The following is a 23,501-nucleotide window of genomic DNA, read 5'->3' as shown; positions in this document are numbered from 1 at the left end:
CACATTAGAAGTACCTGGGTAACTTTTAAAATTCCCTATACTTACGTGCACCCTAGGCCAATTAAATCAGAATCTCTGGGAGCTGGACTCAGGCATCATCATCATCATTATTTTTTAAAAGATTTTATTTATTTATTTGACAGAGAGAGAGAGAGAGATCACAAGTAGGCAGAGAGGCAGGCAGAAGGAAGCAGGCTCCTTGCCGAGCAGAGAGCAAGATGTGGGGCTTGATCCCAGGACCCTGAGATCATGACCTGAGCCGGAGGCAGAGGCTTAACACACTGAGCCACCCAGGAGCCCAGGCATCATTATTTTTTGAATCACCCCAAGGTGATTCCAGTGTAGCTAAGATTGAGAACTACTTGATCAGGTAGGAATTTCTACTTAAATCTTTAATAAAAGAGTCACCTTTTCATGTGTATCTCCTATTACTGTAGTAAATATTTTTGACTGTGGCTATACTCTTAATTGGAAGGATGCCATTATGGGCTTAATGAGGATAGTATGGACTGTACTGAGCTACGTGCCAGTCACGGGGAAGCCCTTTTATACATGATCACGTTTAATCCTTACAACAACATTTGGTGTTATTCACTCCATTTTTGTAAGTGAAGAAATAAACTTAGAGTGGTTAGATGACTTGCCTAAGACTTGAGTCTAAACTTCTGTAACCTCAACCACTTCCTTTCTAAGATGCCTAGACTATTAATAACACCTTAAGCCAGCTACTTGTGTGTATGTGTGTGTTTATAAAGATCTTATTTTTAGGAGTACCTGGGTGGCTCAGTGGGTTTAAACCTCTGCCTCAGGCTCAGGTCATGATCCCAGCATCCTGGGATCAAGCCCCACATCAGGCTCTCTGCTCAGCAGGGAGCCTGCTCCCCCCCTCCCCGACTCTCTGCCTTCCTCTCTGCCTACTTGTGATCTCTGTCTATCAAATAAATAAATAAAATCTTTAAAAAAAAATAAAGATCTTTATTTTTTTTTAAATTTTATTTATTCGACAGAGAGAGATCACAAGTAGGCAGAGGCAGGCAGAGAGAGAGAGAGGAGGAAGCAGGCTCCCTGCTGAGCAGAGAGCCCGATGTGGGACTTGATCCCAGGACCCTGAGATCATGACCTGAGCCAAAGGCAGCAGCTTAACTCACTGAGCCACCCAGGCGCCCTAAAGATCTTATTTTTAAGCAATTTACACACACCAGCTTGGGGCTTGAGTTCACAACCCCCAGATCAAGAGTCACAGGCTCTGTGGACTGAGGCAGCCGGGTGTCCCAAGCCTGCTGCTTTTTGTAAGGGGCTTCTCTACTAGCCACATGCTAACCAACAGTAGCCTAGGTGAAAGTACCCCTTATTGATAAGGCCTGGAAAGACAAGAGCCTGACAAAGTGGATGCCATAGAATCTCTAGTCCAAGTCCAACACAGAGAAAAATTAGACGGAAATTGTTGTGGTTTTTTTTTTTTAATTATTATTATTTTTTGAAATTGTGTTTCAATCCTCTTCTAAACATCCTATTTTTGTTTTTGTTTTTTCAAACTGGCTTACTACAGTAGATCTTAATGGAAAGAATTGGACTGGTTATTCCAGGTAAAACAAATGCACAGTTTTAGACCTAGTCACCCATGTAGTTGGGCACTGTAATTGAAATCAGAGAAGCCGAAATACGGTTGATAGTGGGAGAGTTTTATTCTCTTTATAGTCCTGTCTTTGAGTCTTTAGTGCTTTATGGACTCAAACTTTTCTCCTGGGATCCAGTAGTCTCATTTACTGTAGCACATCTTATTACTGTGGGTTCCAGAAGATAACCTTGGATTGTCAGAATTATTTATTCTAGGAGGGCCAGGCAATTAATGTAAATGAGTCACTAGATGGTTGAAGCGGAGTAGATGAAAGGCAGTAGGGAGTGATGGGGATTGCGATGAGCTCATATTCAATTTTTAGGGACAAGAGCTTACTCCAGCCAATTATTGCCATGAGTTGTCAGATCTTCTGATTTTTCTAAAGAACCTGGAAATCTACATTTTGGGGTGAAATTTCCCAATGTTTTGGTGAAATCTCCTGAACAAAATGTGTACGTGCTGAATGCAGCTTTAGGGTTACCTGTTTACTGTTGTTGCTTTCAAAGCTATTCTGAATAGTCTGTCCTAAATGGTGGACCTTTCTCTTTGCTAAGCTTTTTACCCTTAGTTTATTAATCAGGGATAATTCTTTTAGGATGAACTCCTACTATAGTTAATTTGCTCCCCAAAGGACAATGTTTTCCCCAAACTGTAGACCCACTGGTTGCTGGAAGTGCCTTTTGAGACGATGCCAGCTTTCTTTTCAATGAATGGCAGACCCAGATTTTGAATCTAATATTGAAGACCAAGCAGGTGTTGGGCATGGCCTGGTTATTTCTGTTTATTCATTAAATTGACTGTAGGGCATCATTTTGCCAGTGAGTGCAATGCAGCACATTCTATAAAGCTATATGACTTGTAATTTCCTCTACAAATATTGAGCCTTTACTGAAGCACTTTTCTTTAAGGGAGTGGCCACATATGATTTAAACATGAAATTTAAATAATTTCATTTATCCATTTTAATCATTTCATTTTAACCATGAAATGATTTAAACATGGAATTCTTTATTCTCATACATTTGACTTAATATTCTTCCGTTAATTTTTCTTTATATTATAGGCATATAGTCGGAAAAAGAGGTGATACTAGGAAGAAACTGGAAGTGGAAACCAAAACTTCTATTAGCATTCCTAAGCCTGGACAAGATGGAGAAATTGGTGAGACTCGGTATATATGATATTTAGTTATATTTGCAATCACTTTTGCATGAGTATGGAATAGTGTGACCCAATGGAGGTATTTAGTGGTTGTATTCTTTCTTTCTTTCTTTCAGGCATTCCTGGGTAGGATTGAATAGTGACTATATTCTTTTTGGGGTTCTGTAGCAATTGGCCTTTTTATATCAGCATCAATCTCCTAAATGAAAAAAGATGTAGTTATACAACCTTATTTTGAAATTGAGTATCTGGGCCTTCACTGTGTACTTTACTGTGTACTGATGTTATAAAGTTTCCAGATTTTGTTGTGTATTTGGAGAATAATTTTATGCTTTACTAGCTTGAAATGGAGTTTGTGAATTGTTTCAAGTTAGAATTAGAGAAAACCAGTAAGGTCAACAAATTTGTGATAAAATACAGCCCTTTCCAGAAGGGTTCTCTTGTTTTTACCTGCTTTGTAGACTGGGAAGGATATTATTAAAGTAACGATTAAAATAACAACCCGATGAATGCTGTGAATTGTGTTAGCCTGGTGATTCACAGACCTGTCCCCCTGGGGCAAATAATACGTTATATGTTAAAATTAAAAAAAAAATACTTAAAACAAACATATCAACCTGAATCAAGTAATTGCTCAAGTGAGGAAAAATAGTTCAATACAAATCAAGTTAGAAAGTGTGTGGTCCAAGCACCACTGTGGACCAAGGGCACAGGCTTGTGTTGTAAAAGGGCTGTGAGTGAAGGGCAATATAGGGACAAAATTTGAGGAAATTCATTCTAAAATGATAGGACTTTTTCAAAGTCAAGTAAGTACAACAGCCTCCAATAATACATTTATTATAAATACCCATAGGTTTTATTAAGTTTTAGGGTAAGAAAAATTACGTGTTCTCATTTTGTGCTGTTTAAGAATCATAACAGATACGATGCAGTTGAGTGTAGACCAGTGCTGTCCAAAAGGACTTTCTGTGATGACGGGAATGTTCTCTACCTCCACTGTCTAGTACGGACGTCACTAGCACGTGTGATTATGAGTACTGGAAATATGGCTAGTGTGACTGGGGAATTGAACTTTTAATTCCATTTCTTTCTAATTCATGTAACTTTTCATTTAACTGGTTGCATGTGGACTCTTGTGTTGGCCAGCAAATGCTAGAGTTTTCCCCAGCCCTTTAGTAATATTAGCAGACACTAACGTAAGAACTTCAATGACATTTTTGAAGGACTTTCATTAAAATATTTAGCTCTTTAGACTTACAGATAGAAAAACTCAGGTCTTTCCTTAAGTTTTAAAGTTCAAGCTACCATGGTGCCTGGGTGGCTCAGATGGTTAAATGTCTGCCTTTGGCTCAGGTCAGATCTCAGGGTCCTGGGATCATGCTCCATATTAGGCTCCCTGATCAGCAGAGAGTCTGCTTCTCCCACTCCTTTTCCCTCTGCCTCTCCCTGCTGCTTGTATGTTTTTCTCTCAAATGAATAAATAAAATCTTAAAAAAGCTACAAGTATTGAAGTAATTATAATTGCAGTAAAGCTTATTTCATCATTAGTTTTTTTTTCTGATTGTAAATTGATACATGCTTTCAAAAAAACCCCAAAGTTTTTACAGAAATTATATGTAAGATATAAAGGGGAGTCTTGTAATACAAACCTCAGACATAATCACTATTAATAGTTAAATAGAGTCTTCCTTTTTTGTATCCATAGAATAACTATAATAATTTTTATTGCAGTAAAAATTGTAACATGCTATAAATGTGGAGATTTTAGCCATTTTAAGATGCCAGAGTCATTCCAAAACCTTTCCAAAAAAAGGTAGGCAGGCTGTAAAGATTCCATTTTGACTTAGAAAGTACCAATATTTCAGTGTGAAACCCAGGGTGTCTAATCATTACAAGTAAGAATTTAGTAGAACTAATTTAATTGAAAAACAAGAGGATAAATGGGCCTAATCGTCTTTTAGGGAGGTAATATATAGAAAAATCAAATTTGTTGTTTAGAGTGAATTGAGTTGTAATGTGGGACTAAGACAGGTTGTGGCATTTGTTGCCATTTATTCATTTTCTTTTGCCTCTCCCAAATTAAAGCTAATAAGGGTGGAAATGATGTAGTAGGGTTTAATTTGTCCTCTCAACAAGGATCTGCTTATCTAGTCTGTTTTGAAGTCTAACAAAATAATACTGTTATTGTAGTTAGAGAATTGGTTTTTAGAAGTTTAATGTTAATGCCTTTAATTCTCTTTTTCCTGTCTATCTCTTGTTATAGTCCCTAGACCCTTGCCTCACAAATTCTGGTCTTCTCAGGCATTAGTGTTTGTAGAATATTTCTTTTTCCTTTTTTAAAATTTTTTTATTTTTTAAGATTTTATTTATTTATTTGACAGACCGAGATCACAAGTAGGCAGAGAAGCAGGCAGAGAGAGAGAGGGGATAGCAGCTCCCTGCTGAGCAGAGAGCCCGATGTGGGGCTTGATCCCAGGACCGTGGGATCACAACCCAAGCTGAATGCAGAGACTTTAACCCACTGAGCCACCCAGGCGCCCCTTGTAGAATATTTCTAACCTCATTTTATTTGCTCTTTAGTCATTAACTGATCAACTTTGAATCTTTTCTGGAAATCAGTCTGAGCACCTTTCAGTGAGTGCCCTTTTCAGTTTACTGTGTTACAGAGACGAAACCAACCTCTTAATGAAAAAGAATCGATTTAGCATTTTGTACCAGACTTTTACAGAAATAAAACATAAACATAAGTTTTAAGCTTCCTTCTCTTCTGCTCCTTTTCGTTTTAGTTTCTGAGCAAATTTTTCATCTTTGGCAGAGATAATTTTTTTTTTAAAGATTTTATTCATTTATTTGACAGACAGAGATCACAAGTAGGCAGAGAGAGAGGAGGAAGCAGGCTCCCCGCTGAGCAGAGAGCCCGATGCGGAGCTCGATTCCAGGACCCTGGGATCATGACCCAAGCTGAAGGCAGAGGCTTCAACCCACTGAGCCACCCAGGCGCCCCAGCAGAGATAATTTTTACTTTCCTTTAATTTTGTCCCAGATTGCCTTCGAACCCTCCTTTATCAGTATTTCTTTAGCACAGTATTTGAGTACCTGTTATGGATATTTCCCTTCACTGAGCATTGAGTCTTGGATTCTCCAAGTATTCTGTCGGATAATATAAATGATGCCATTAGAAAACACCATATGTCGGGGCGCCTGGGTGGCTCAGAATCTACTTTTCCTAGGAATGTCTATCTTGTTTCCTTGTAGCAAAATAGGTATGATATTTTCATTCTTTTTAAAAAATTTTTTAATTTTTTTATAAACATATAATGTATTATTAGCCCCAAGGGTACAGGTTTGTGAATTGCCATGTTTAAACACTTCATAGCACTCACCATAGCACATACCCTCCCCAATGTCCATGATATTTTCATTCTTATTGAGCAATAGAAAGGTTGTTCTTATAGAAAATTTCACATCCTTTAATGGAGAGTATTAGGATAAGTAAATGGAATTATTTCTTTAACTTCTGTAGTTGCATGGAAGGACAAACTTTGTGGTCTTTAAAGCACAGAACCCATTTTGCTACTATTAGAGTTAACATTTCAATATTTTATATCATATTTATAAGTCTGTCTTTAACAGTTTTAATAAATAATGTATTGAAATGCCAGTTTTGTTCGTTGCTCATATCTTTTGCACCTTTCCTTAGTTGTTCTTTTGAACCAAGCCCTATTCTACAGCCAGAGATTTAATCTCTGCTTACACTGAGATTGTATAGTCCCCAAATGCTTTTATTTCTTTGCAGACAGTGGGCTATGCTTTGTGCTGCCTCCCCTTTTCATTTATACACAAAAACATAGCCCAGATTAGAGAAGGCCAAAATAATACCAAAACAGGGACATTTGGTATCCATCCATATAATGTATAGATAAGGATTTTATTTTAATTTTCTGTTTTCATATATATATGAGAGGATTATATATATTATAATAGATCTCCTTGGTTTCTCACTGTAGTGAGTCTCTAATAATTGCTGCCATAGTATTTTTTTAAACTGAGGTAGAATTGACATGACAAAGTTCCATTTTCTGCTCTTAACTTGTTTATTGTTACTTGAATTTCTTCTTTTTTTTCTTTTTTAAAGATTTGATTTATTTATCTGACAGAGAGAGACACAGCGAGAGAGGGAACACAAGCAGGGGGAGAGGGAGAAGCAGGCTTCCCACCAAGCAGGGAGCACGATGTGGGGCTTGATCCCAGGACCCTGGGATCCTGACCTGAGCTGAAGGCACATGCTTAACGACTGAGCCACCCAGGCGCCCCTGATGTACTGTTCATACTCTTTTGATGTGTGGTCAGAATATACACAACATAAAGTTTATTCTTTTGACAATTTTTACTCTATGCGAACTCTATATCTAACAGTGGGGCTCAAACTCATGACCTCCAGGTCAAGAGTCACATGCTGTACGAACTGAGCCAGCCTGGGATCTCCCATTTGGACCATTTTATTTATTTATTTATTTATTTTTAAAGATTTTATTTATTAATTTGACAGAGAGAAATCACAAGTAGACAGAGAGGCAGGCAGAGAGAGAGAGAGGGAAGCAGGCTCCCTGCTGAGCAGAGAGCCCGATGCGGGGCTCGATCCCAGGACCCTGAGATCATGACCTGAGCCGAAGGCAGCGGCCTAACCCACTGAGCCACCCAGGCGCCCCCCATTTGGACCATTTTAAAATGTTGAATTGATGGGGCGCCTGAGTGGCTCAGTGGCTTAAGCCTCTGCCTTCAGCTCAGGTCATGATCTGAGATCATGGGTCCTAGGATCGAGCCCCGCATCGGGCTTTCTGCTCGGCAGGGAGCCTGCTTCTGCCTCTCTCTCTTTCTGCCTGCCTCTCTGCCTACTTGTGATCTCTCTCTGTGTCAAATAAATAACAAATAAATATTTTTTTAAAATGTTGAATTGAGTGGCATTTGGTACATTTACAGTGGTGTGTAACCATCACCACTATCTGGTTTCAGAACATTTTTATCCTCCAAAAAGGGAGGATACCTCATACCCATTGAACTGTCACTCCCCACTCCCTACCTCCAGTCCTTGGCTACCACTAATCTTCTTTCTGTCCCTCTCCATTTGCCTGTTGTGACTACTTTCTGTAAATAGAAACGTATATTGGTATTTTGTATCTAGTGTCTTCCACTTAGTGTAATGTGTTCAAGTTTCATTAATATTTTTGCACGTGTCTGTACTTCATTCTCTTTTTCTGGGAGGTGCTAAGTAGTATTCCATTGTATGGAGATAGGACGTTATGTTTATCCATTTATCAACGGGACACCTGCATTGTTTCTACCTTTTGGTATTTTGACAAGAGCTGCTCTGAACATCGTGTGCAAGTTTTTTGAACACGTGGCATTTTATTTTATTTTATTTTATTTTTTATCTTTTGAATAGTTTTTCAGGATTTTTTTTTTTTTTTTTGTATTTCATGTTTATTTGTTTTTTTTTTTTTAAAGATTTTATTTACTTATTTGACAGACAGAGATCACAAGTAGGCAGAGAGACAGGCAGAGAGAGAGGAAGGGAAGCAGGCTCCCTGCTGAGCAGAGAGCCTGATGCAGAGAGCCTGATGTAGGGTCCTCAATCCCAGGAGCCTGGAATCATGACCTGAGCTGAAGGCAGAGGCTTTAACCCACTCTGCCACCCAGGTGCCCCTCATGTTGTTTTTAAAAATCTGTTCTTTTTTTTTTTCTTTAAGTAAACTCTGCTCCTAATGTGGGGTTCAGACTCATGATCCTGAGATCAAGAGTCACATGGTCTACTAACTGAGCCACCAGGCAGCCCTGAATCCTGCTTTTACTTCTTTTGGATTTCTATCTAGGAGTGGAATTCCTGGTCATAAGGTAGTTCTCTTTTTAACTTTTTAAGGAACTGCCATACTTTTCCATAGCTGCTGCACCATTTTATATTCCCACCCACAAGGTATGAGGGTTTGCTAGGAAGCTACATAGCGTTTTTAACTCATTTTTTTATTTAAAGGTTTTTATTTATTTATTCGACAGAGAGAGACAAAGTGAGAGAGGGAACATAAGCAGGGGGAGTGAGAGAGGGAGAAGCAGGCTTCCCGCCGAGCAGGGAACCCGATGTGGGGCTTGATCCCAGGACCCTGGGATCATTACCTGAGCCAAAGGCAGACACTTAATGCCTGAGCCACCTAGGCACCCCTTAACTCATTTTTCTACTTCATGAGGTGTTCTTAAGGGTATTCTGGTTTTCTTGCTTGTTTTGTTTTTTAGAGGTTGGGGGGAGGAGCAGAGGGAGAGGGAGAGAGAGAATCTTAAGCAGGTTCCACCTCCAGCAAGAACCCATTGACATGTGGGGCTCAATCTCACAATCCTGAGATCATGATGTGAACTGAAATCAAGAGTTGGACAATTTTTTTTAAGATTTTATTTATTTGACAGAGAGACACAGCAAGAGAGGGAACACAAGCAGGGGGAGTGGGAAAGGGAGAAGCAGACCTCCTGCTGAGCAGGGAGCCCAATGCAGGGCACGATCCCAGGACTCTGGGATCGTGACCTGAGCCAAAAAGGCTTAACAGACTGAGCCACCCAGGCACCCTAAGAGTTGGACAATTGAGTAGGCCACCCAGACACCCTAAGGATATTTTGTTTTTAAACTTTATTCTGCTTAGATTGAATTCTTTAGTAATTTTCTTACCCTTGGTACTGTTCCGTGTTCAGAAATTATGTACACATTCAGGACTGTTTGAGCTTTGCAGAGATGACAGAATTAAGGTCACTCACCTTACAGGCATTGGATTGTCATGTTAAACATCCCTACCTTTTTTTTCTTTTTTTTGCTTGCAGTAATCACTGGACAGCATCGAGGTGGTGTAATTTCAGCTCGAACTCGGATTGATGTTCTTTTGCTCACTTTTAGAAGAAAGCAACCCTTTACTCACTTCCTTGCCTTTTTCCTCAATGAAGTTGAGGTTCAGGAGCGATTCCTAAAGTTCCAGGAGGAAGTACTGGAGAAGTGCTCCATGGTAAGCAGCAAACAAAACAAGAAGTTAAAACGTAAAGAAAAAGTACAAAAACTGGTGGTTCATAATTCAAACAGTAGAAAGATACACATTTCTTCTCCCACTGAAAAGGGTAACCATTTCTGTAGCTTTCTTCTGATTCTGAACTGAAAAAAAAAGTATTGACATATTGGCACATAAGCCTCTATGTATTATGGAGATGTTCTTTAAAAATGTCAAGACATACAAGTAGTATCTCAATATACATATTATTCTGCACCTTGCAAGTGGCAGTGTTCATGGGATGCCTTTATCTGTAGATCTTCTGCCTTGGGCGGTAATGGCTTATTTGGGGTTAGGAAGTAGAAGAAATTTGCGCTTAGAACTGTCATTTGTTTGTGACCAGGATAACAGCAGATAATCTAGATTAGAAAACAAGGTGTTTTGTTTTGTTTTGTTTTGTTAAAGATTTATTTATTTGGGGGAGAGTACACAAGCAGGGGGAGAGGGAGAGGGAGAATCAGATTCTCTGATGAGTGGGGAGCCCGATGTGGTGCTTGATCCCAGGAGGGTGAGATCATATCCTGAGCTGAAGTCAGATGCTTAACAGGCTGAGCATCCCAGGCGCCCCCTAGAAAACAAGTTTGAAAACTCCTCTTGGGGATAATTTTGGGAGATTTAAAGAGACATTGATTTAAAAAAATTTATGAACATAACATATTTTTTGTTGTTTTTCTTCTTTTAATAAATGTTTTTCATAGAAAGTTTATAAAATAAAGAAAAGATGAGTAAAAAGTCACCCCTAATCTCACCACTAGGAAATAATATTGTGGCACATGCATAGATGTTTAAAAAAATAGAGTTTGGCATATATATGCTTTTATATCCGGCTTTCTTTGAAATTTTGCATTATACCATGATCATTGTTTTGTCATTGAACAAAAATCTTTCCTTTTGCTTTGGAGACAAGAAGGGAGTTACAGCAGTGATGACTAAAATAAAATAATCTTATTTCGGTAACAGTTCAGATAACTTGATTTTTAATGGCTGCTTAGTATTCTAGTATATGGATGTATAATGGTGTGGTTTGAAGTGGTAGGGTTTGGAGTCAACAGCCAAGAAAGTATTCTTGAGACATTGTGGGTGCAAAAAGGTGGTTTTATGAAAGCACGGGGACAGGACCCCTGGGCAGAAAGAGCTGCAGTGGGGTCATGAGGAAAGGCTGATTATATATTTTCAAGTTGGGAGGGGGTTAGGGATAGCATAAGTTTCTAAGGAATTTTGGGAGCAAGGTTTCTAGGACCTCAAGGGGTAGCTGTTAGAAAAAGGTCATTTATTACTGTCTAGTAAAAACCCTACTCATGAGACCCTTTAGAAGTATATCAGTGGGCTATAAGCTTGTGGGATGATTACTAACATATATCTTGGGGGATAGAGATAAAGGAAGTTTATAAAGCAATTTTTTTTTTTAAGATTTTATTTATTTGTCAGAGAGACAGAGAGTACAGGCAGGCAGAGGCAGAGGGAGAAGCAAGCTCCCCACGGAGCAAGGAGCCTGATGTGGGACTTGATCCCAGGACACTGGGATCGTGACCTGAGCCGAAGGCAGCCGCTTAACCGACTGAGCCACCCAGGTGTCCCTCTAAAGGAATTTTTATGTGTTAAAGTAGATTTATAAGATCCTGGGGGGTTGGGATAATGTTAAGCTAAGATTGCCTTTTGCCCTTAACAAAGTATCAAATCTAGGCTGCCAAGTTCCTAAGGGAATGTCACTCTGCCTGTTTGAAGGATTTTTCAATGGGCTGTAAGTAGTAAGGAAATTTAATTTTTCTTTTGCCTTTGCTTCCCATATTATATGATAATAATTTATTTTATCTTTTTAAAGTATTTGTTTTTCATTATTATAAGTAATGATGTTATGACTCTTCTGCGAATATTTTTCTGCACTAGTCTGGTTAGTTTCTTAGTAAATTCTTGAAATGGAAAAAGAGTATGTGTGTGTGAATTGAGGGTTTTGATATATATTCCAAATTACCTTCAGGAAATGTTACAATACTTAACATATCAGACTATAGTTTTTTGGGGGGTTCTTTTTCCCACCCTTGCCAGTATTGGTGTTATTATTCTTTTAAGGTTTTTTATTTTCATTTTGTTTTGTTTTTATAATGCAGTTGCCAAAAAATATTAGCTCGTTGCTTGATTGTCCATTTATTTGATTATTGGTGAGATAAGACTTTTTCATATGTTCAGTTCTTGTTTCGTCATGTCTTGGCCCATTTTTCTGCGAAAGTGTATTTTTTTTTATTTATTTGTAAGAGCTTCATGTATATTAAGAGGATCAGTATTTCTTCATAATTTATATTTAACTTTTTAGATTATTTGAAATGTATTTTGATATATAACAAGAGGTAAGGTTGTAACTTTTTTTTAGCCCCTATTTAGTTAACCAGTTATATGCCGAAGAATTAAAGAGTCTTTTATTTTACCTTAAAAATTATCGCGCAATAAAATGGACTTTTTGGGAATGAGTTTAGTTTTTTTTTAATGTTTTATTTTTAAGTGATCTTAAAAATAAAGTGTGGGGCTTGAACTCATAACCCTGAGATCAAGAGTTGCATGCTGTACCAACTAAGCCAGCCTGGTGTGCCATGGGATGTGTATAGATTTTTGTAAGCAACTACTACAGTAGGATAGAGAATAGTTTGACCACCCCACAAGATTGCCTCTTGCTGTCCCTCTGTGGCAATCTACCCCACCCCAGACTGTGGCAATCACTGATCTCTTCTTGGAGACTACAGTTTTGTCTTTCTGAGAATGTCCTATGAATGGAATCGTGTAGTAGGTAACCTTTTGAAACTGGCTTCTTTCATTCAGCATCATGCCTTTGAGATTCAGCCAAGTTGTTGTGTCTATCAGTAGTGTATTCCTTTTTGTTGCTGAGTAGTAGCACTGTTTTGACACACATCAGTTCGTTTGGGCATCCACCCAATGGAGGACATTTGGGTTGTTTCCAGTTTGGGCCAGTTATGAATAGAATTGGTGTAAACATTTATGTATATATTTTTATGTGAACATAGTTTTCCTCTTTTTTTTTTTTTTAAGATTTTATTTATTCATTTGACAGAGAGAAACACAGCAAGAGAGGGAACACAAGCAGGGGGAGTGGCAGAGGGAGAAACAGGCTTCCTGCTGAGCAGGGAGCCCAATGTGGGACTTGATCCCAGGACCCTGGAATCAGGACCCAAGCATAAGGCAGCCACTTAGACTGAGCCACCCAGGTGCCCCATAATTTCCCCTTCTTTAAAGTAAATACTCAGGGGGCACCTGGGTGGCTCAGTCCGTTAGGCGGCTACCTTCAGCTCAGGTCATGATCCCAGGGTCCTGGGAATGGGCCCTGCATTGGGCTTCTTGCTCTGTGGGGAGCCTGCTTCTCCCTCCTCCTCTGCCTGCAGCTCTTCATTTTTACATGCATATGGAAGTCCATCCATGCTGTGTTTTTTCAATCATGTAATAAAGAGAGGGATAAAAACATACGGAATGAAATAGAATAGTGGTTAATATCTTTGGTTCTCAAAAACAGATGAACCTGGGTATGATTGTGGGTTCCTCAGTCTGTGTAGATTTGGGCAAGTGAACCTCTCCAGATTTTATTTATTTATTTATTTTTAGTATGCTCCACTCCCAGCGTGGAGCCCAACACGAGGCTTGAACTCAGAATCCTGAGATCAAGACCTGAGCAGAGATCAAGAGTCAGATACTTAACCAGCGGACCCACCCAAGTACCCCTCAGGCTGGGTCTTAATATAGTGAAATATAGATACACATATATAGAAGTATTAGAATCCAAGTCCTCTTGTGGGGCCCAGAATGAGAATTGATAAAAATGATTATTTAAGTAGGAGACTACAGCATGGCATAAGGTATAAAGAAGTTGAATCATTGTGTTGTACACCTGAGACTGATCTAACGTTGTGTGTCAGCTCTACTCAAATTAAAAAAATATTTTTTTTTTTTTCAAAGGAGGTTACAAAGGTGAGTAGATTCAGACTGGAAAGTATGGTAGACAGCATAGAATTATATAACCCATTTTTAAGTGACTAACTTGCATTTCTGTGCTTGAACTAAGGTACATCTGTAAGTCAAATGCCATATATATATATAGATATAGATAAATAGATAGATAGTAAGCCATCAGAGTATTTTTTTTTTCTCTTAGCACTTCATAGCAAGATGATTTCATTCTCAGTGAAGGGTGGGGTAGGAGTAGATCAGGAGCACTGACGTTTCAATATGGGCTGGTAAATTTGGGGCTGGGGTGCTGGTAAGTTTTGAAATTATTTTACCTTGTAAATACCAACTTATTGAAGCTCTGTAGTTATATATTTTTAGAAATGTTACATATATTTGGCATGTGACAAGCAGCTCGTAATAAATTAGCTTTTTTTCTGTGTGTATGTATGTGTGTGTACACTTTCTCACCTTTCTTTTGCTCCTGACTTGGGTTGACAGGGAACAAATATTGGAGAAAGATTACTTTAACTCAGCTGGAATGAGATTGGCTCATTCACTATGAATGTCATGTTGACCTTTATCAGTCCAGAGTACTTTCTTCCTATTTTCAGAGACTTCATAGTGACATTGCTTCCTTCCTGCTTTTAAATCACATTCTCATAACAGCAGGGGAATAAGCATAGCATAAAAGAGTAATTAAGTATTAAGAGACCATTATCTGCCTATTCTCTGGAAGAAATTTTGAGTGAATTTCATTTTTATGTTAGAACAACAGGTAGAGGTGGCTATAAAAGCCTTTAGGCACTTTCCACTAGTACTCTGCATTTATTACCCCTACGTAGGTGAGTTCCCTTCTAGTACCTTTTTTTTTTTTTAAGACTGTATTTTTAGGTAATCTCTGCAACCAACATGGGGCTCAAATTTACAACCTCATGGTCAGGAGTTGCATGTTTTACCAGCTGAGCCAGCCAGGTGCCGCACCCCTAACCCACTTCTAGTAGCTTTGAAGGGCATATACCTGTTCATTGAGATAAGAGTTGTTTCATGATAGACTGTGGCATTCAGTGTTGTTTTGATTTCTCTGATCCTCATTTGATATTAAGAATGGGCTCAACATTCTCCTGTTTATAGGAAAAGGATGACACTGGTTGCTATAAATTTGGCTTACAGATTTTTAGAGTTTACATATGTATTTGTTATATACATTTATTAAAATAAAGTTTGTCATACATGGTGTTTTGTAACAACTTTTTGATTTAACATGTTGCACATAAATACATATAATAACTATTTTAAAGATTTTATTTATTTATTTATTTATTTATTTGAAAGTGAGCAAGTGCAAGCTGGGGGAGGAGAAGCAGGAAGGAGCAGAGAGGAGGGAGAGGGAGGGGGAAAGAATCTAAAGCAGATTCTGCACTGAGTGCAGATCCCAACTCAGGGCTCTATCCCACAACCCTTAGATCGCAACCCCAGCTGAAACCAAGAATTGATCCGACAACTGACTGAGCCACCCAGGTGCCCTAATTACTATTTTAAATTGCTGTAAAGTATTCTATGAATGTACCCTAACATTTAAAAAAATTATTTATTAATTTTTAGGGAGAGATATACACGGATGAGTGGGAGGGACAGAGGAAGAGGGTGAGAAAATTTCAGGCAGATCCACACTGAGCGTGAGTCCGACATAGAGCTCAGTCTCATAACCCTGAGATCACCACCTGAGCCAAATCCAAGAGTTGGGTGCTCAACCAACTGCACCAGGTGTCTCAGTACCCTAACTTATTTAATTAGTCCTCTATTAATGGACCATTAAAGGAAATTACTTCTATTAATAATGCTGTAATAAGGGGCACTTGGGTGGCTCAGTGGGTTAAGCCTCTGCCTTTGGCTCAGATCATGGTCTCAGGGTCCTGAGATCGAACCCCTCATTGGGCTCTCTGCTCAGCAGGGAGCCTGCTTCCCCCTCTCTCTCTGCCTGCCTTTCTGCCTATTTTTGATTTCTTTCTCTGTCAAATAAATAAATAAAATCTTAAAAAAAAATAATGCTGTAATGAAAATTTTTGTATGTGCATCTTTATGTCCTTGGATTATCATTTCTTTGGTATACATTTTGGGGTAAATTCTTAGAAGTAAACTATGAGGATTAAAGGAATATAAACTTTAAATTTTTTATTCTATTTTAAAAATCAACTTTTTTTGAGTTATAACTTACATATAATATAATGCCCCAGTTATGATGAGTTTTGACAAACATATATAGTAGCATTGTAACAGCCATTAAAAACAAGATGTGGAACATTTCTGTCACCCAAAAATGTTCCCTGTACTTCTCTGCAGTCCCATAATAGTTTTGAGAGTCATTCACGTTGGCATGTTTACAGTAGTTCATTTCTTTTTATTCTGAAGTAGTAGTCCTCTGCATGTGTATACAAAAATTGCTTCATCTATTCAAGTGGTGATCATTTGGGTGGTTTCTAGTCTTTGGCTATAATAAGCAAAGCTATTATGATCATTCGTGTAGAAGCCTTTGTGTTAAGTATTTTTATTCCTCTTGGGAAAATACTTAGGGGTATAATTCAAAGTATGAGAAATTGTGCCTCTTCCACCACAAATAATGTGTGGGCCTTCAGGTTGCTACCCAGTCTTGTCAGCGTTTGGTGGTGTCTGTCTTTAGATTTTGGCCATTCTGGTGGGCATGTTTTAGACCTGTGGGGTTTTTTTTGTTTGTTTTTTTTGTTTTTTGTTTTAATCAAGTATAGTTAACATACAGTGTTACATTAATTTCAGATGTACAGTACAGTAATTCAACAATTCTTTATGTTGCTTAGTGCTCATCACAGTAAGTGTACTCTTAATCCCCTTCATCCATTTTATCCATCCTCCCACCTACCTCCCCTCTGATAACCATTAATTTGTTCTCTATTGGTAAGAGTCTGTTTTTTGATTTGTCTCTTTTTTTCCTTTGTTTTGTTCCTTAAATTCCACATATGAGTGAAATCATATGGTATTTGTATTTCTCTGACTGGCTTATTTGAGTTAGCATTGTATTCTGTAGATCCACCCATGTTATTGCAAATGCCATAATTTCATTTTTTAGGGCTGAGTAATATTCCATTGTAGATACATACCACATCTTCTTCATCCATTTATCTACTGATGGACAGTGGGGCTGCTTTCATATTCAGCTTTCGTAAATAATACTGCGGTAAACATAGGGGTTACATGTATCTTTTCAAATTAGTGTTTTTGTATTCTTTAGGTAAATTGGAATTACTAGATCATATGGTAGTTCTGTTTTATTATTTGATGAACCTTCATTCTGTTTTCCACAGTGGCTTAACCAGTTTGCATTCCCAACTGCCATGCAGAAGGGCTCATTTTTCTCCACATCCTTCCTAACACTTGTTTCTTTTGTTTCTGATTTTAGCCAGTCTGACCGGTGTGACGGGGTTTTGGTCATTCTGGTGTTGATTTGCATTTCCTTGATGATGAGTGATGAGCATCTTTTCATGTATCTGTTGGCTAATTGTATGTCTACTTTGGAGAAATGTCTGTTCATGTTTTCTGCCCATTCTTAATGGAATTATTTGGTTTTTGGTGTTGAGTTGTATAAATTCTTTATACAATTTTTATTTTTATTTTTTATTTTTAAAGATTTTATTTATTTATTTGACAGACAGAGATCGTAAGTAGGCAGAGAGGCAGGCAGAGAGAGAGGAGGAAGCAGGCTCCCCGCTGAGCAGAGAGCCCGATGCGGGCAGGACCCTGGGATCATGACCCGAGCCGAAGGCAGCGGCTTAACCACTGAGCCACCCAGGCGCCCCTTTATACAATTTTTTAAAAAAAGATTTATTTGTGGGGTAGGGAGTAGGAGAAGAGGGAGGGGAAAACAGAGAATCTCAAGCAGACTCCCCACTGACTGTGGAGCCTGACATGGGGCTTCGTCCCATGACCCCGAGATCATGACCTGAGCAGAAATCAGGAGTTGGAGCACTTAACAGATGGAGCCATCCAGGTGCACCTCTTTATATAATTTTGGATACTAACACTTTATCAGAGACGTCTTTTGCAAATACCTTCTCTCATTCTATAGGTTGTCTTGCTGTGATTTTAATATACATTTTCCTGATGCTTGATGTTGCTGAATATATTTTTATGTTTATTAGCCATTTTTATATCTGCCTTTGTGACCTGCCTTTTTTTTTGTTGGTGGTGGTGCTTTAGCTTTTCTCTCTTTTTATTTTATTGTGGTAAAGTGTACATAACATAAAATTTACCATTTTAACTCTTTTTGAGTGTATGCTTTGGTCTATTTTCAAGTGTTTTTTGTTTTCTTACTATTGAATTATAAGAGTGCTTATATAGGGTAAGTGCTTGTCCTTTATCAGATACATGTTTTACGTCTATTTTTTTCTTGATCTGTGGTTTATATTTTCATTTTATTGGTGTTTTTTGAGGAGCAGAAATTTTTAATTTGATGGAGTCCAATTTCTTTTATGGTCTATACTTTTTATGTTGCCTCTGAAAAATCTCTGCCTTTTCGGGGACACCTGTGTGGCTCAGTTGGTTAAAAGTCTGCCTTCCCAGGATCCTGGTGTCAAATTCTGCATCAGGCTTCTTGCTCAGCGGGGAGCCTGCTTTTCCCTCTGTGCCTGCTTGTGCTCTCTCTCTTTCTCCCTCTGACAAATAAATAAATAAAATATTTTTTTTTTTTAAAGATTTATTTATTTGACAGAGAGAAATCACAAGTAGACAGAGAGGCAGCCAGAGAGAGAGAGAGAGAGGGAAGCAGGCTCCCTGCTGAGCAGAGAGCCCGATGCGGGACTCGATCCCAGGATCCTGAGATCATGACCTGAGCCGAAGGCAGCAGCTTAATCCACTGAGCCACCCAGGCGCCCCAATAAATAAAATCTTAAAAAAAAAAAAAAATCCCTGCCAGGGCACCTAGTAACTCAGTCGGTTAAACCTCAGCCTTCGGCTTAGGTCATGATCCTGGGGTCCTGCATTCGAGCCCCATGTCAGGCTCTCTGCTCAGTGGGGAGCCTGCTTCTCCCTCTCTTTCCCACCTGTGTGTTCTGTCACTGTCTCTCTCATTCTCAAATAAATAAAATCTTAAAAACAACAACAACAACAACAACAACAAAATCCTTGTCTTTGCTATGATGTCAGAGTTTTCTTCTTTAAGCAACAAAGTGTAAAACTATGTTTTATGTTCTGGCTTTTATGTTTAGGTCAATAGTTCATTTTAAGTTAAATTGTGTGTAGTGAGAGGTAAAGGTTGAGGTTCATTTTTCCCATGTAGATGTCTAGTTCAAGTACCATTTGTTGAAAAGACTGTCCTTTTCCTTTGGGGTGGCCTTGATACCTTTGTTGAAAATCAAATGATCTTCTGTCTTTGAGTCTGTTGCTGGCTTCTATTCTGTGTATTTATCTACACGTGTATGTTTCCACCAATACTATACAGTCGTCATTACTATAGCTTTATAACAAGTCTTCTAATTAGATCATGTACCTTGTCCAATTTTGTTCTTTTTCAAGATTGTTTTCTCTAGTTATAATCTTTGGATTTCCATATAAGTTTTTTATCCATTTATTTATTTTTAAATTTTTTTAGTTATTTGCACCCCCAACATGGGGCTCAAACTCAAAAGCCTGAGATCAAGAGTCTCATGCTCTACCAACTGACTCAGCCAGGCACCCTCAATTTCCATATAAATTTTATTTTATTTATCTTTTAAAAGATTTATTTATTAGAGAGCATGTTTGCACATGTAGGGGGAGGGGCAGAGGGAGAAGGAGAGAGATTCTTTTTTTTTTTTTAAAGATTTTTATCTATTTATTTGACAGGTAGAGATCACAAGTAGGCAGAGAGAAGGGGAAGCAGTCACCCTGCTGAGCAGAGAGCCCGATTCGGGGCTCGATCCCAGGACCCAGGATCCCAGGGATCATGACCTGAGCCAAAGGCAGAGGCTTTAATCCACTGAGCCACCCAGGCACCCCTAGGAGAGAGATTCTTAAGCAGACTCCACACTGAGCCCAGAGGCTAATACTGGGCTGAATCTCAAGACCCTGAGATCATGACCTGAGCTGAAACAAAGAATTAGATTCTGAACTGACTGTGCTACTCAGGTGCCCCTCCATATAAATTTTAGAATTATCTGTTAATGCTACAAAATGCCTGTTGGAATTGTGTTGAATATATAGATCAATTTGGGGACAATTAATATTTTAACAGTATTGAGTCTTCTAGTCCATAAGCATGGTATATATTTATTGTTTAGGTCATTGTTAATTTCACTTAGTAATATTTTATGGTTTTCTTTGGATAGTTTCACATATATCTTGTTAAATTTTATTTCTAATTTTTTTTTTTTTTAAAGATTTTATTTATTTGTCAGAGAGAGCGAGCGAGAGCGAGCACAGGCAGACAGAGTGGAAGGCAGAGTCAGACGGAGAAGCAGGCTCCCTGCGGAGCAAGGAGCCTGATATGGGACTCGATCCCAGGACGCTGGGATCATGACCTGAGCCGAAGGCAGCTGCTTAACCAACTGAGCCACCCAGGCGTCCCATCTAATTTTTGTTTTTTGATGCTATTATAAATAAGAAACTGCTTCTTAATTTCATTTTCTTTTTTTTTTTTAAGATTTTATTTTATTTGATAGAGAGATCATAAGTAGGCAGAGCAGCAGGCAGAGAGAGGCACAAGTAGGTAGAGCAGCAGGCAGAGGGAGAGGGGGAAGCAGGCTCCCCACCGAGCAGAGAGTCTGATGTGGGGCTTGGGGCTCAATCCCAGGACCCTGAGATCATGATGTGAGCTGAAGGCAGAGGCTTAGCCTACGGAGCCACCCAGGTGCCCCTTAATTTCATTTTCTAATTTTATGCTATTGTATTAAAATTGTCCTAAGTTTTTCTTTTCTTTTCTTTTTTTTTTTAAGATTTTATTTATTTCTCAGAGTGAGCACAGGCAGAGCACAGGTGGACAGAGTGGCAGGCAGAGGCAGAGGGAGAAGCAGGCTCCTTGCTGAGCAAGGAGCACGATGCGGGACTCATCCCAGGACGCTGGGATGATGACCTGAGCCGAAGACAGCCACCCAGGTGTCCCCTAAGTTTTTCATGTTTTGTGATGCTTTTGTAAATGGTTTCTTTTTTTTTTTTTAATAAATGTATCTTTTATTTATGTTATTATTATTATTTTTAAAGATTTTATTTATTTATTTGAGAGAGAGAGCATGAGTGGGGGCAGGTCAGAGGGAGAAGCATATTCCCTGCGGAGAAGGGAGCCTGATGCGGATGCGGAACTCGATCCCAGGGCTCTGGGATCATGACCTGAGCCAAAGGCAGATGCTTAACGACTGAGCAACCCAAGTGCCCCTTCTCTTTTTATCAAGTGCCCTTCCTCTTTTCATAAGGACAGTCATCATACTGGATTAGGGCCCAACTGTATGACCTCACTTTACATTACTTAAGTTCTTTCAAGGCCCTGTGTACAATTATAGTCACATTCTGAGTTATTGGGAGTCAGGACTTCCTATGAATTTTAAGGGGACACAGTTCAGCCCATAACAAATTGTCTTATTGTATCCTTAGAATTTTCTTTTTTCCTTTTTTTAGATTTATTTATTTATTTATATTTGAGATAGAGAGAGAGAGAGAGAGAGAGAGAGAGAGAAGTGGGGGAGAAGCATACTCCTTGCTGAGCAGAGAGCCCAAAGTGGGGCTTGATCCCAGGATCCTGAGATCATGATCTTAGCCAAAGGCAGACACTTTATCTACTGAGCCACCCAGGCACCCCTCCTTAGAATTTTCTATGTATCTAATCATATCATCTATGAATAAAGATAGTTTTACTTCTTCTATGTGCCTAATATTTCTTTTTCTTGACTTACTATATTGGATAGGACCTCTAGTATTGTGCTGAATAGAAAAGGTGAGAGGGGACGTTCTTCCTTTGTTCTTTTCTTTTTTTTTTTTTTTAAGATTTTATTTATTTATTTGGCAGAGAGCGATCACAAGTAGGTAGGCAGGTGGAGAGGAGGGGGACACAGGCTCCTTGCTGAGCAGAGAGCCTGTTGCGGGGGGGCTCAGGGCTCAATCCCAGGACCCTGAGACAATGACCTGAGCCAAAGGCAGAGGCTTAATTCACTGAGCCTCTCACGTGCCCTCTTTCCTTGTTCTTGATCATGGGGGAAAGTAGTCAGTCTTTTATTATTAAGTTTAGTGTAAGCTGTGGTTTTTCATGGATGTCTTTTATGTGGTTGAGGAAATTCCATTCTGTTCCTAGTTTGCTGAGAATTAAAAAAAAAAAAAATCATGCTTGGATGTTAAACTTTGTCAATTGCTTTTTCAATATGATGAGATCTTTTTTTTTTGAGATTTATATTTTTTCATAGTATAAATATGCTTACATTAATTGGCTTTTTAATGTTAAATCAGTCTTGCTCCTTAACAGATCTTTTATTTTATTTTTTTAAATATTTTATTTTTAAATAATCTCTACACCCAGTGTGGAGCTCAGACTTAAAACCCTGAGATCAAGAGTCGCATGGTCCACCAGATACTCCACTGTATCTGGTTTTGATGTATTACCACTTTTATGTATTGCTAGATTTGATTTACTAGAACTTTGTTAAGGAGTTTTATATCTATGTTCATGAAGAGTGTTCTATTTATTCTTTTGTGATGTCTTCATCTGGTTTTGATGTCAGTGTAAACTGTGATTCAAAGCCAGATGACTAAAATGAGCAGGGAGCATTCCCTTCTTTATTTTCTGAGTTTGTATAGTTTTATGCAGGTATTATTTCCTCCTTAAGTGTTTAATAGAATTTCCCAATGATGCTACTTAAATCTGGAGTTTTCTGAGAGATGGTTTTATTTATTTATTTATTTAAAGATTTTATTTATTTGAGAGAGAGAGAGAGCATGAGCAGAGGGGAGAGGCAGAGGGAGAGGGAGAAGGAGGCTCCCAGCTGAGCAGAGAGCCCCATGTCAGGCTCCATCCCAGGACCCTAGGATCATGCCATGAGCCGAAGGCAGTCACTTAACTGACTGAGCCACCCAGACACTCCTCTGAGATGATTTTAAATTATGAATTCAGTTTCTTTCGTCTGATTAGGACTATTCATGTTCTGTACTTCTTCTTGAGTGTGCTCTGTCAGTTTGTGTCTTTCAAGGGATTTGTCAATTTCATCTTGTTTTTTAATTTTATTGGAATAAAGATGCTCATAATGTTTTATTATCCTTTTAATGTCTATAATCTCTGTAGTAATAGTCCCTCTTTAAAGCTGTTATTAGGAATTTATGTCATTTCTCTTTTGTTTCTGATTTGTCTGGCTAGAGGTCTGTCACCTGTATTGGTCCTTGAAAAAATAAAACATCTTTTGGTTCTACTGATTTTTCTCTGTTGTTTATCCATTTTCTTTCTTCTTTTTTTTTTAAGATTTTATTTATTTATTTGACTGACAGAGATCACATGTAGGCAGAGAGGCAGGTGGGGGGGGGGGGGAGCAGGCTCCCTATTGACTAGAGAGCCTGATCCCAGGGGCTCGATCCCAGGACCTTGAGATCATGACCTTAGACGCAGGCAGAGGCTTAACCCACTGAGCCACCTAGGCGCCCCATTTATCCATTTTCGTTTTTTAATTTTTTAAAAATTTTTTATTAACATATAATGTATTATTAGCCCCAGGGGTACAGGT

The 23,501-nt window shown here is 38.6% G+C and overlaps 1 protein-coding gene across 5 annotated transcripts in view; it reads left to right on the top strand.

Annotated features, from left to right (window-relative positions):
* Positions 1–23,501, top strand: part of ASCC1 (activating signal cointegrator 1 complex subunit 1) — a 100,840-nt gene that overhangs the window by 5,672 nt on the left and 71,667 nt on the right. For all 5 annotated transcript variants that reach the window (XM_059397685.1, XM_059397683.1, XM_059397682.1 and 2 more), the window contains exons 4-5: positions 2,682–2,779; positions 9,638–9,816. In XM_059397685.1, coding sequence (XP_059253668.1) covers positions 2,682–2,779; positions 9,638–9,816 — 277 coding nt within the window. The remainder of the gene's footprint in view (positions 1–2,681; positions 2,780–9,637; positions 9,817–23,501) is intronic.

Source organism: Mustela nigripes, chromosome 4 (assembly GCF_022355385.1).
Source record: "Mustela nigripes isolate SB6536 chromosome 4, MUSNIG.SB6536, whole genome shotgun sequence".
NCBI classification, from domain to species: Eukaryota; Metazoa; Chordata; class Mammalia; order Carnivora; family Mustelidae; genus Mustela; species Mustela nigripes.
The sequence above is the reverse complement of the archived record's forward strand: the minus strand, read 5'-3'. Positions and strand labels throughout refer to the sequence as shown.